General features: G+C 40.2%; 1 protein-coding gene across 4 annotated transcripts in view; it reads right to left on the bottom strand.

Annotated features, from left to right (window-relative positions):
* hsd3b7 (hydroxy-delta-5-steroid dehydrogenase, 3 beta- and steroid delta-isomerase) overlaps positions 1–14,622 on the bottom strand; it is a 129,440-nt gene that overhangs the window by 23,784 nt on the left and 91,034 nt on the right. For all 4 annotated transcript variants that reach the window (XM_028815031.2, XM_028815029.2, XM_028815028.2 and 1 more), the window contains exon 2: positions 14,143–14,335. In XM_028815031.2, the coding sequence (XP_028670864.1) occupies positions 14,143–14,299 (157 nt within the window). In that variant the 5' untranslated portion in view covers positions 14,300–14,335. The remainder of the gene's footprint in view (positions 1–14,142; positions 14,336–14,622) is intronic.

Raw genomic sequence — 14,622 nt, forward strand, 5'->3', positions numbered from 1 at the left:
AAAAAAGTTTACTTGAGAGTTTTGCAAATTTATTAAAAACAAAAAAATTGAGAAAGCACATGTACAGAAGTATTCACAGCCTTTGCCATGAAGCTCAAAATTGAGCTCAGGTGCCTCCTGTTTCCCCTGATCATCCTTGAGATGTTTCTGCAGCTTAATTGGAGTCCACCTGTGGTAAATTCAGTTGACTGGACATGATTTGGAAAGGCACACACCTGTCTATAGAAGGTCCCACAGTTGACAGTTCATGTCAGAGCACAAAACAAGCATGAAGTCAAAGGAATTGTCTGTAGACCTCCAAGACAGGATTGTCTCGAGGCACAAATCTGGGGAAGGTTACAAAAAAATTTCTGCTGCTTTGAAGGTCCCAATGAGCACAGTGGCCTCCATTATCCGTAAGTAGAAGAAGTTCGAAACCACCAGGACTCTTCCTAGAGCTGGCCGGCCATCTAATCTGAACGATTGGGGGAGAAGGGCCTTAGTCAGGGAGGTGACCAAGAACCCGATGATCACTCTGTTAGGGCTCCAGAGGTCCTCTGTGGAGAGAGGAGAACCTTCCAGAAGGACAACCATCTCTGCAGCAATCCACCAATCAGGCCTGTATGGTAGAGTGGCCAGACGGAAGCCACTCCTTAGTAAAAGGCACATGGCAGCCTGCCTGGAGTTTGCCAAAAGGCACCTGAAGGACTCTCAGACCATGAGAAAGAAAATTCTCTGGTCTGATGAGACAAAGATTGAACTCTTTGGTGTGAATGCCAGGCATCACGTTTGAAGGAAACCAGGCACCGCTCATCACCAGGCCAATACCATCCCTACAGTGAAGCATGGTGGTGGCAGCATCATGCTGTGGGGACTGGGAGACTAGTCAGGATAAAGGGAAAGATGACTGCAGCAATGTACAGAGACATCCTGGATGAAAACCTGCTCCAGAGCGCTCTTGACCTCAGACTGGGGAGACGGTTCATCTTTCAGCAGGACAACGACCCTAAGCACACAGCCAAGATATCAAAGGAGTGGCTTCAGGACAACTCTGTGAATATCCCTGAGTGGCCCAGCCAGAGCCCAGACTTGAATCCGATTGAACATCTCTGGAGAGATCTTAAAATGGCTGTGCACCGACGCTTCCCATCCAACCTGATGGAGCTTGAGAGGTGCTGCAAAGAGGAATGGGCGAAACTGGCCAAGGATAGGTGTGCCAAGCTTGTGGCATCATATTCAAAAAGACTTGAGGCTGGAATTGCTGCCAAAGGTGCATCGACAAAGTATTGAGCAAAGGCTGTGAATACTTATGGACATGGGATTTCTCCGTTTTTTTATTTTTAATAAATTTGCAAAACCTCAAGTAAACTTTTTTCATGTTGTCATTATGGGGTGTTGTGTGTAGAATTCTGAGGAAAAAAATGAATTTAATCCATTTTGGAATAAGGCTGTAACATAACAAAATGTGGAAAAAGTGATGTGCTGTGAATACTTTCCGGATGCACTGTACATATTTACACCAAAAAAAAAGGTTACAGGATATATATCAACAACCTTAATCATTATCTCCGATATTTCTTATTGAAAAGTCGTATGGCACTAGGAAGAAAGGAGTTTCTGGAGAGATTTGTGTGGGTTTTCAAAGCGACTCTCCTTCCTGATTTACTGAAGTTTAGTTCTCCATATAATGGATGTCTGTCATCAGTTGAGATGATTTCCAGTTTCTTTAACGTTGCCCTCTGACACACACACACCAGTCACATCATCCACATCAGCCCCAATAACTTTAGCTGCATACTTCGTAATCTGCTGGAGCTTTTTTTGAGTTTTGGTTTCTCAGACTATTAAACCAGGCAATGAAACTGAAAGACTGGATCAGACTGCGATAGGAGGACAACATGAGGTCCTTGTCTACTTTAAGTAGTTTGAGTTTATGGAGGAGAAATAAGCGTTGGTTGCAATTAGAGAATAATTTGTTTGTATTTGTATTCCAGTTAAGATTTTTATCTAGGTTAGTATTTATATTCAGTCACTATTTCTACCTCCTCTCCCAGAACTACAATGGGTGAACATACAGATTTCTGTCTCTTAAAATCAAATATCATTTCTTTGGTTTTTTTTTTACATTCAGAGTGAGAGTTTTTATTGCACCAGTTTACCATCCAGTCCACTTGATTTAGATAGTAAGTAGAAAGTGTTTTCAGAGTACCTGCCAGCAGCAAATGGCACTGGTGGACGGGCAACGACAGGCACCAAGCACAGCTGCAGTGACCGTAGACCATGGCAATGACATTCAGCTGGTCGCAAATAGTCTAAACTCAGCTGGTGGTGGCACACTTTTCAAATATTCCTGTACAGATTTCTATAATATTTTTGTAATGATACAACTCCAAAGTCTGTCTGTCTGTCTGTCCGCTTTTCACAAGAGAACTACTTAATGGTTTTAACCTTAACAGTGAGGGTTGTGTGTCATCTGCAGATATTAACAGTCTACTTGACTGATGGCCGGGGGTGCAGTCATTAGGAAAAGAGCAGTGAGGATAACATACAGTCTTGAGGGGAGCCAGTTCTGATGGTCAAGGGGGCGAGAGATACGTCCCCCCAGTTTCTCCCATTGCGTCCTGTTAGTCAGAAAGTCTGTCATCCATTGACAGCAGGTAGACTCAGATGGGAGAGCTTGTTCTGCACCAAGATAGGAATTAAAACATTAACTACGAGGGTAATCCTGTGTGCTATTTCACAAGGCAGCTTTACGCCGCTCTAAGAAGCTCTCAGGGCTTTGCTGCTTCGTTGAGGGTTCTAACAGCCCTTCACTTTCAGTTTCCACTTCCAACTGTCAGCAGTTCAGGTCATCTGGTGATTTTTTTGTTTCCATAAACAGACTAACAGCACGACTGCAAGGAATCAAACAGTTTCTCGTGCCAAGATAGCAAACACCGGAAAAAAAACAAGTGCAGGATTTCTGTAATTTCCTCTCATGATAAATATTTTCAGCTTTACGGCAACATCAATAAATCCACAACACATGGCGAGGTTACCCCTGGACAATTCAGTACAGTTTTTCACTGGTACACCTGGAAATCGTTTCTGCTTTTATTCTCATTGTGGCGGGTGACCATTTTATTGTTTATTTGCTTGCGTGACGCTTCTCTTCCATCCACATAGGTTCATACCTCAGTACTAAACCTGCCATGTGAGTTAAAGGGTAGGCTCCGGTGTCCCAATCGCTCCATTATGGGTTCTTCCCTGATCTCCATTACCTACTCCTGTGCCCCACACTACTAAATATTACAGATTTTACACAGGATATGCTGCAGTGGTTGATAGTCGCTACCTCCCACACTGGCTGTGCATCCAGGACAGATAAGAGGTGTGCAGACGGCACCAGAGATTCAAACTCAGGTCCATTATAACAGCCAGGTAACCTCACAGAATTACGAAACAAGGGAGACTGTAGCCATTTTACATGAAGCCACAACATTGCAGACATGTTGTTTGTAACAGCATTTGTGGTGAAAAAAGTTCAGTTCCACTATTGTGATGTATTGTGATCATAACAGTTTTAACATAAAAATGTACTTTGTTTGAGAATCCTTATTAATATCTCATTTGGAAACGTACAGATTTACAAGATGTGTAATGTTAATGGAGATTACATAATATGTCTCCGCTTATTGTTTTGTATCCATGGGCACTGATTAGTCAAAAACACTGAGGAACAAAAATGATAGGCTTCAGCAGAAATAATTATCTGGCAATAACAGCGATAATAATATGAAGAAGGATAATAATCCTCAAGCTAGCACAGCATAGGAGATAGATAGATAGATAGATAGATAGATAGATAGATAGATAGATAGATAGATAGATAGATAGATAGATAGATAATATTAATTTTAGTATAGTCGGTAGGATCAAAGATACATATTAATTTTAGTATAGTCAGTAGGATCAGATAGATAGATATTAATTTTAGTATAGTCGGTAGGATCAAAGATGCATATTAATTTTAGTATAGTTGGTAGAATCAGATAGATAGATAGATAATATTAATTTTAGTATAGTCGGTAGGATCAGATAGATAGATAGATAATATTAATTTTAGTATAGTCGGTAGGATCAAAGATACATATTAATTTTAGTATAGTCGGTAGGATCAAAAATACATATTAATTTTAGTATAGTTGGTAGGATCAGATAGATAGATAGATAGATAGATAGATAGATAGATAGATAGATAGATAGATAGATAGATAATATTAATTTTAGTATAGTCGGTAGGATCAAAGATACATATTAATTTTAGTATAGTCAGTAGGATCAGATAGATAGATATTAATTTTAGTATAGTCGGTAGGATCAAAGATGCATATTAATTTTAGTATAGTTGGTAGAATCAGATAGATAGATAGATAATATTAATTTTAGTATAGTCGGTAGGATCAGATAGATAGATAGATAATATTAATTTTAGTATAGTCGGTAGGATCAAAGATACATATTAATTTTAGTATAGTCGGTAGGATCAAAAATACATATTAATTTTAGTATAGTTGGTAGGATCAGATAGATAGATAGATAGATAGATAGATAGATAGATAGATAGATAGATAATATTAATTTTAGTATAGTCGGTAGGATCAAAGATACATATTAATTTTAGTATAGTCAGTAGGATCAGATAGATAGATATTAATTTTAGTATAGTCGGTAGGATCAAAGATACATATTAGTTTTAGTATAGTTGGTAGGATCAGATAGATAGATATTAATTTTAGTATAGTCGGTAGGATCAAAGATACATATTAGTTTTAGTATAGTTGGTAGGATCAGATAGATAGATATTAATTTTAGTATAGTCGGTAGGATCAAAGATACATATTAATTTTAGTATAGTCGGTAGGATCAAAAATACATATTAGTTTTAGTATAGTTGGTAGGATCAGATAGATAGATAGATAGATAGATATTAATTTTAGTATAGTCGGTAGGATCAAAGATACATATTAATTTTAGTATAGTTGGTAGAATCAGATAGATAGATAGATAGATAGATATAGAGCAATATGTAATAAAAAGGCAGATATTCCTAAAAGACTTAATACTTTTTTGTGTGTGTAAAGAATTTGTTATTTTTAATGGAATCACACGTCACACTTTCCTCTCGTTTCCCTCACCACCTCCACATTTTACTGTAAATTATCAGAATGACAACTACATAATTGAGAAGGTGGCATGTGAGGTTGCAGGCTGAGAGGCAGGAAGCTTTTAACTTGCATTTTCACAAATAAATTTCCTCGGTGCGTACTACAAACACATCAAAAATGGAATTTCCGTTTGATACTTGATATGATCTCTTTTCATTTTTGCGGTGGTTGATCACACCCACATACAAAGCAGATTCACAAGCTAATCGGATGAAACGTTCTTAAGCAAAAAGAAAAAAAATCGTCTGACAAAGTGTTTTCCAGGTCCAGTGTTAAATAAAGGAGTAGCCTGATGGAGTTCCGCGCATTTACACATTTGGGGAAGTCTGTTAAAATGAATCCATGAAATAACAGATTAAAATGGAATGAAGTATTCAGGATATTCTCGGCCTGGAAAACACATTTTGTCTCTTTAAGCCCACTTGTGACAAAGACCTGCTTCTGTGCTCACCATCACTTAACTGCTTAATTTCTTTAAATGTCCACCTCATTGTCTGTACAGTAAGTTTTTGAGTTCTATTTATTGTTTCTAATTTGATGCACTTTGCCAAAAGTGTTAATTAGAACGGTGTTATATTTTTGTTTTGTTGTGTTTTCCCACCATACTATAGTACCTAATTTTATAGCATGCCAGGCTATAAAGTGGAACAATAAATTGACCAGGATTGAACTGAATTAATAACTAAAACGCATTATTTCAAATTAAGTGAACTGAATTGAACTCATTCAAATTGAACTGAATTGAGTCCATTTAGTTAACGGACATTAAAATGAATTAACTTTATTTGAATTGAAATGAGTTAAATGAATTGTTTGCCCCCTGGCGTGGTGCACCATATCTTTAATCGTGTGTTCTTATGGTGGCTGAGTTCCTTTCTTTTAAATGATGAACAGACTTGGTTCAATACAGCTTGTGGCATCTTGCTTGACCCTCATAGCAGGATGTCACACAGTGGGGTGTTAGGCCATACCCTGCTTTTGTAGACCACTCTAGTGAGAAGTCAAGCAAAATGATACATTTTATTGGCTAACTATATATTTGATTACATCTCGAATGAAGAAGGGGTCTGAGTTGCCTCGAAAGCTTGCATATTGTAATCTTTTTATTTAGCCAATAAATGGTGTCATTTTGCTTGACTTCTCACTACATTCATAATGGCTAACACAGTACAACACCCTAGTACTGTAGACCATTCTATAAATATAAAAAAGATTTTGTTCTCTAAGCACTTTGTTTGACTGATTTGAAGGACACTACAGGTTTGTCACGTTCTGATTATCATATGCACGGTGAAGTTTTTACTTACGTGTGCTAATCAACATGCAACACGTCAAACTGCTTTACCACAAAACGTCTTACCTGACACACCTCAGAGCAGAAAATTCCAGAAGAGTTTCCGGATATTCTATTAACAACACATCTTTCAGATCAAATGCACAAAAAGCAACTTGTGTCCACTGCCAGACCTCTAACAGCTCTATAAGCAAACAGCGAGGTTTAGTGATAAAAGCTTTGGACTTCAAATCCCACTACTGACACTTTGTGATCATGAACAAGTCACTTCACCAGCCAGCGCTCCGGTTGAAAGACATCAAAATAGATGTCACCAGTTGTATCAGATATATTATGTTGCCTCAGATGAATGTGATAGCTAGATAAATAATATATATATATATATATATATATATATAAAAGCCAAATACCACTGATTCACTCATCACGAATTCTCCCAAACCATGAGGACTTGGGACTTGAAATTTGGAATGTAGGTTACCCTTGGCCCATAGATGCTTGCTAAGAAACGGTTTTAAAAATTTCGTGGTCCAACCGTGTTCTGTCTGTTTGTATGTCTGTCCTCTTTACACGAGAGAATTACTTGACGGAATTTGGTAAAAGGTTATTTTCTATAATTTGCTTGAACTTTCCAGTTGATTTTGCGACTTCTCTCATTGCGTTAAGTGCCAGAGTTTGTTTGCGGTACCGATGTATTTATGCAAATCCAAGAGAGAGGCTGTGGGCCAAAAGCAGGGGGTGCTGGGCCTTCCTCATTCACTCGCCAACCTCTGTTCGAGTTAGTCTATGTCTCACCACGTGTTGGAGTGCACCTTGTCTCCGCTTAGCTAGCGATACCTGTTTGTTCAACGGACATTCTCATCTACAGATTGTTAAGGAGTAACGTTTGACGTTTTTGAGAGAGAGATCAGAGCTCCATGCATTTTAGAGGAAGCTGCTGATTGCCAGAGATATCATGGCCATGTGCTTGTCTCCCCATGTGGGGAGCGCTCTCCTGTTAGAGCTGAACACGATCAGATACAGTGCCAACGTCTATTGATTTTTAAAGTTTGTCCTGTTTCATTACTATATCGGCACAGCCACGGGGTACAGCTAGTAATTTTATATACCGTAGGTAGCATTTTGTCATTCTTGCTTGCCAGATTGGCTCACTCTTGGTTCCTCTGCTCTGTTGCCATTGAGCATGTACGCTAGCGACACCCTTCACATCTCCTACAACTCTCTGATGGCCAGTGTGGTGTTCTGGGCTGGTAACATCACTTCAGGAGAGGCCTATGAGATTAATAAGATGATTAAGAAAGCAGGTTCAGTTATGGGACGCCCTCTGGACCCGCTGGAGGTAGTAGTGAAGAAAAGAATGAAGGCTAAACTGAGATCCGCTATGAATAATGCTGCAAATCCTCACACTAAATAATAAATGTTTACTGGGGCTCCTTATATACCAACAGGCACATTCCTTTATATAACGCCTAACTGGGACTGCGACTGCTCTCTTAATCGTTAGCCAAGAGGCCAACACTTTCTGTCATTTTGAACCGCATTGTAAATTTGTTTTGTAAAGTGCAAAGAGTACCAAAATTAAAGTTGTCGTATAAAACAAAACATCAAATGGTTGAGTAAACAAGTGATTATGCCTCTGTTTAGTTTCTATAATCATGTAGTGATGCTCAGTGGCCCTGGTGAAGAGCAGCGGCCATCCGCTCACAGATCACAGACCTTTAACTCGACGCTTTACCTCTCCTTCCTGTCTCATCATATTTTATAAAGTTTCAGCATCTTATCTGGAGTAACCACACCAAAGCCAAGTGAACTGGAGCAGAGCACTGACTGCTGACCGCTTTCTGTCCCCATGAGCTGTTGACCTGGCTGGTGGGAGCAGGGGGTGTTGGGGGTTTCCAGGTTTAAAGCATACGAGCAAACATGATACCACTAAGCCCACCTGCACTCTTTTATTTGGATCACCTGGGCCCGTCGACCCACTCATGTGTATTTTCCACGGGGGCAGAGGTGCATTTATGTAACTTCACTTCACCTTTGTGGAGGAGCTCTTGTGGGTCTGGGTGCACATGTGAGGTGGATTAGCTGCATGGTGCGGGGGGTTTCCATGGAGCCTGCAAAAGTAGGTTAAGAAAGACTTTTAGTAAATCGGAGCACCTGAGGGCTGAAAGCAGGCTTTTTTTTTTTTTTTTTTTAATCAGGTGGATTTCATAATTGCCACTTTTTTTTTTTTGACTTGTTCCATTATTAACCAGGTTACCCAGTGAACTCTGAAGTGACATGGAAGATTTCAAGTCATCTGACCTAGAAATCCAGCCGTAGATAAGAAGATCCAATGAACCGCCTGCCTGCAGCTCTGCCCCCCCTTATCTCTCTTATTATCTCTACAAAGTCCATGAGGGACGAGGCTACCAGGGTGATGCCCATCAGTGCCTTGCCTTGTAACCCTGAGCAGGTCAGACCTCAATTCCAATCTAATTATGAAACTGGCAGGTCAAAACAACTCCTTCTGTAGAGATATGGCACGAATGAGTTAAACTGGGTCAGGAAAGTCACTTTGGAGCAGGACTTAACATGGAAAGGCACTATATAAAAGTCATAAGGTGTCCACACCACTCTGTGACTCTGACTGAACCGCTGAACCTGCCAGTGCTCAGAATGCTGAAATGCAGGAACACTGGGGTGTCATATTGTGATACCATTATAGAAACTTGGGACTGCGGCAAGGCGCTATACAAAATCACACCAAATGTAGTGTATGTGCCACATAAAGAGCAGGTGCTCAGAAATGTGGAAACAATGACAATAAACTGCATGTGTAAAGTGACACGAGGCAGAGGTCTATAAATCTTGCCACTTTTTTATTTTTAAATGTGTCACCTAAGTTGTCAGTGTCCGTATTATAGAACCATGAAAAGAATTGGGCATAACTGAGATTTGGAATTGCGTGTTACTGTGAAAAGGCACTACATAAAATGATAAAGTACTTTTTCAGTCCCCACCACTATTGCACTCTAAGACTGCCATTGTTCACATTCTACAAATATGGAAAGTGTTTTGTTGAACTATACCTCGTACAGAGATGTGGACCTGTGTTCACAGTGGAAAGACACTATATAAAAAAAAAAAAAAAAAAACGGACAAGGTCAATGTCTCCACCGTGTTGCTCTGAAAAAGTCACTTAACCCCCAGTGTTCATACTTGTTTTGTCTTGGTAGAGTAAAATATATTTGTCTACTTTCCCCTATTGTATTATTAATATGTAGCCTTTGTCAGAATGCCTAATCTCACAGACTTACCACTGTTTATAAGGTATTATTGTATATAACTTATCCCCACCTTCCCTTCTATATCTATAACCTCAGGCAATTACAGTAGATGTAGTAAAAAGACAAGCAGAAGTTAAGTTACACATACAATAATGTATTATTGATAATATTCATAAATAATAACAAAATGCAAAGTACATTTGAATATTGGCAACCATACAACCTGATTAAATGGTGATATGTAGTTCAGGCGGCACACAGACTTGTAGTTACTTAAATGTCTATAGTTAAGGTATAATTGGTGCTCAGCTATCAGCCACATGTCTGTTCAAAATGGCTGCTGAGCTGTGCTCTTCATTGTGTTGTCTTCATCATCACAGGTTAGCAAGAGAGAGATTGTGAGGTTAAACATACATTTATAGATGTTCTGTCCAACCCCTACAGCCAATAGGACATCATGGTACTTAAAGGCCTCTGAGACAAACCAATTCCAAACAGCCATACCTCAGACCAATGGGGGAATAGAACATCTTAACACCTGCCCCCAAACCATATGTTAAAGTACACCTTAGCCTACTTGCGGGGGGGGTAGAAATGACTTTAGCAAAGAAACACTCGGCAAACTGGTTTAAGACACATCCCCCAAATCCTGTCGTAAACACTAAATTACATTGCTTTACCTAAATTACAAATAAAGACATACAAAATATTCATCAAGTTATATGTAAAATCTCACATCACAACAATACTATAGAAACTATATGGAAACAATTTTCTTGAACTGTATCTCTCTTTTATAATAAGAAAATCCTGGGATGAGACGTGACTTTTAAGCCTGGGATGAGACGAGACATTTTCAGAGAGATACTTTCATGTCCCACGAGACAAGACTTTGTGTCAAAAGATTTAACCACGTCAGGGGCCGGAAATAAAAGACAAAGAGGAGTCTGAGTGTCTGGGCTAGCGAGTGTCCTGATAATAACTGAACGGTAGAGACGCGAAGTGGGTGGCGTGTAGCACAGGCCCTGTGGGGTTGGCGAGCGAAGCGAGCAGGGGGCGAATCCTTCTAGTATATATATAGTGGTATGTTGGAATAGTATTGCTGTGGAAAGACACTATATAAAAGCCCAAAGTCACAAGATCAGATCCTGACAGCATGTTATACTGATTGAGACCCTTCAGCCCCTCAGCATGCACATTACGGAAACAATTTTGTCTAGTACAATAACTTGAGCGTGTGCTCATGAAAGAAAGGCGTGATACAAAACCACAAGATCACTAGGTCTGCTTTTGATACTGTAATATCATCATCATTATTATTCTGAAACTATAATCTTGAATGAGTCACTTGAGCTGTCACAGTTCATGTTATAAAGGCACAATACAAAGACACTGCTTATTCACAAAACTGAAATACAGAAACATGTTGTGACTTGGGAGCATGTTCACAACACAAAGGTGCTACACAAAATGACAAGGTCACATTCTGATACTGTATTATTATTATTTTTCAAATTGTAATTACCATTACGGTTTCGATAATGTATCATTCTGAATGAGTCACTGAAGCTGCTAGAGTTCAAGTTATAAAGACATTATACAAAACCACAAGGTAGCAAGTTGAAAATATTATTATTACTAGGGGGCTTCGCTTGCCATCCCCTCGGCCTTTTTGCATCTCTGCCATTCACGTGTGTGGATTTCACTTTCACCACAAAACAAATCTTTTAATTTTCACGGATACGCCTCTTCATTGGGGAAAAAAACACTACTTTTCCCTGATGGCAACACAACGATCTACAAGTCTCCGACTTAAAGTTTAAATCCAAACAATATATTCGATCTCTTTTTGCTGTTCTGTTATTTCACCGAGTAATAATTTCCGTTTGTTTCCGCTAATGCGATCTTTACTATCCTTTTTTTGAGACTTCTGAATTTTAGTACTTCCATTATTTCTGACCTGCTCTGCCTGTGTACCGTGCCAATGTTTTTGAATTCTTTACGACGTTCTACTTTGTCATCTACTCTTTGGCTTTTATTTCCAGCCCCAGGCCTGCTTAAATCTCATGGCACAAAGTCTCCTCTCGTGGGATGTGAAAGTGTCTCTCTGAAAAAGTCACGTCTCGTCACATGATTTGTTTTATATAACAGAGAGATTATTATTGGAGTTACTATTAAACCATTTTTCTTATAGTGTATTAATTTTCTGTAATGGACTGGTGTCCTGTCCAGTTGCTGTTCCTGTCTTGCACTTGATCCTTGCTTGGTTAGGCTTCCGCTTACCTGTGATCCTGCTCAGGATAAGTGGGTTTCGAAAATGCATGTATGAATGTATTACTATTAATTTTATCATCATCTGTATTATTTTCCTAAATGAGCCCTCAAGCTGCCAGAATTCACTTTATTAAAATATTCAAGGCAATTGTGTTAAGCTGTACCTCTAAGGTGTTCCAGGACTGTATTGCTGATTTTCATATTGCAGAAGAGCAGCGACGTGTTGCTCTTGATCAAATGTGCAGGTAAGAGTCTCACTCTCCTCAGTCCATGTGATACTAAAACTACTAAGAAATGGAGGAGTGCGCTTCATCTGTCAGTGTGAAGTGAACTTATAAGGAGGGCAGTGCTGCACACACACGCACACACACACACACACTATATTACACGAACGTCCCTTTTGCTATCTATTCTTCATGACTACATGACAGTCAGGAAGGCCAACTGATGTCAGTTACTTAATCCAAACAGGCGGCGTGGATTCTGACGGCCAACTAAAGATCTCGTTTACCGTTCGCCTCTTTTTTTCCTTCACATATTTGCCCAACCGATTTGCTAAATAACTGACATTTTGTATGAGGCAGTTTACTCTGCTGCAACTCAGCGTTCTCTTCCTGCACGCCTTGCACTTACCTAATTGACCTAACAGTTACATAAAGTTATTACAGCTTTGCAAATGTTTTCATTTCACAAGACCGGGAGCCAACTGGAACTGTTGAGGCTGAGGGCAGGTTGGCCTGAAAGTCATTGTAGGGTAGAATTTCCTCCATTGGCTTTTTTTTTTGTTGTAGGAGAGGAAATGAGGTTCAGAAGAATTGATTCCTGACTCAGAAACTGAGCCTACATGTAGTCAGTTGAATGACAGCACTCATCGGCCCACCAGTCTGCAGAACACTCCAGACTAATAATGCACACTTTCTGTTAGTATCCTAATCCGTGTGGCACCATCATAAGTTACAGAGCCCTAAGAACTTTTATCCATCACGTCTCAATGAAGAGGACTACAGAAGAATGAACAGAACAGAACTGAATTAGTACTCGGAGTAATACTCAAAATAGTAGGCCTCAAAGAGTTCAGTGGTTGAGCTGCATTGGCCGTGTCATATGGGTGGTCCTGAACCCCCTGTTAGGTTGTGCCAGATGCTGGTGCCAAGTCTATAACCACCCTGATGGAACGCTGAGATGGTAACACTCCAGACTAATAATGCACACTTTCTGTTAGTCTCCTAATCCGTGTGGCACCATCAGAAGTGACACAGCCCTAAGAACTCACATCCGTCACATCTCAATGAATAACAGAACAGAACTGAATTAGTACTCAGAGTAATACTCAGAATCATGGCGGTAAACTAAGAGTAGTAGGCCTCAAAGTGTTCAGTGGTGGAACTGCATTGGCCGTGTCATATGGGTGGTCCTGAACCCCCTGTTACGTTGTGCCAGATGCTTGTGCAAGTCTATAACCAGCCCGATGGAACATTGAGATGGTTACACTCCAGAGATAGACCTTCATGTTCATTTTGAAACCAACTTAAACATCATGACCCCCACCTCAATTTGACCATCTAGGAGGGTCCAAGATGATAGTCTGAAGGGCTACATGGGCCACTTCCCAGAAAAGTGTTCAACAACTGAACGATGGTACACAGTGGGCCAGTACTCCATTGCAGCATTGCAGTAGCCTCAGCAGGGTGACTTGGACTACTTTGTTTTCATGAGAGGATCATAGGTCCGAGTATTTCTAGTAAAAAATAAACATGATAACCATGGAAATAATGAATTTACCACAGCCATAAAGTTTAATTTATTAATTTCTTTCACAAAGTCTTGGTGGACTGAGCTGCCAAGTTGAGTTGGCAGTCTATTGCTGAGTACATTCAATAACACACCGCCACGTGGCAGCAGCTTATAGTTACCTAACCTGCCCATCTTTGGTTTACCTGCCAAATTACTGAGATCACGATGATGTCGTTTTCACACGCTCTCTTTTCATGTTACAAAACATCGATGCAAAGCAGAAGTCTGCTGTCATGCCCATCAGCCGTGGTTCCCTGGAGTGGAAGTGTGTAGGCCCACTCAACCCCTCCAACTCTACACTCAGCACCTTCCCTCTGTCCCCACTCACCCGTGCTCAGGTTCTCCAAGCTGTGGTCCACACGCAGGTCAAAGAGTCTGATCTCCGAGATGTTGTGTCCCCGCTCAAGAAAGAGCTTCACCAGGTGGTAACCGAGGAATCCGCAGCCACCGGTTATGAGGTACACCAGACCCCGCTCTTGCTCCATCTCCTTCTGTGGTGTGTTCTGGCTTTCCAGTGGATCCTGAGGTAACAAAACAGAAAAATCCAGGATTTTTATCAACATGGTGATGTCACACACAAATAGCAAATCAAACTTAATGTCTTGAGTTTATTTAAATTAAGACAAGATTCATCAGGGGTGTGTTCTGCTACTACTCTACTCAATGCTTGCATGGTTTGGGTGTTGGGCAGGGCCATGGGGTCCAGCAGCTGTGGGGCATCTGTTGGTGAAAAGAGATTCACTGATCTTGACTTTGCTGGTGATTCTGTGATCTTCATGGAGTCAATGGAGGTTCTGATCGGGTTCTC

The sequence above is a fragment of the Erpetoichthys calabaricus genome, chromosome 12 (genome assembly GCF_900747795.2).
Source record: "Erpetoichthys calabaricus chromosome 12, fErpCal1.3, whole genome shotgun sequence".
NCBI classification, from domain to species: domain Eukaryota; kingdom Metazoa; phylum Chordata; class Cladistia; order Polypteriformes; family Polypteridae; genus Erpetoichthys; species Erpetoichthys calabaricus.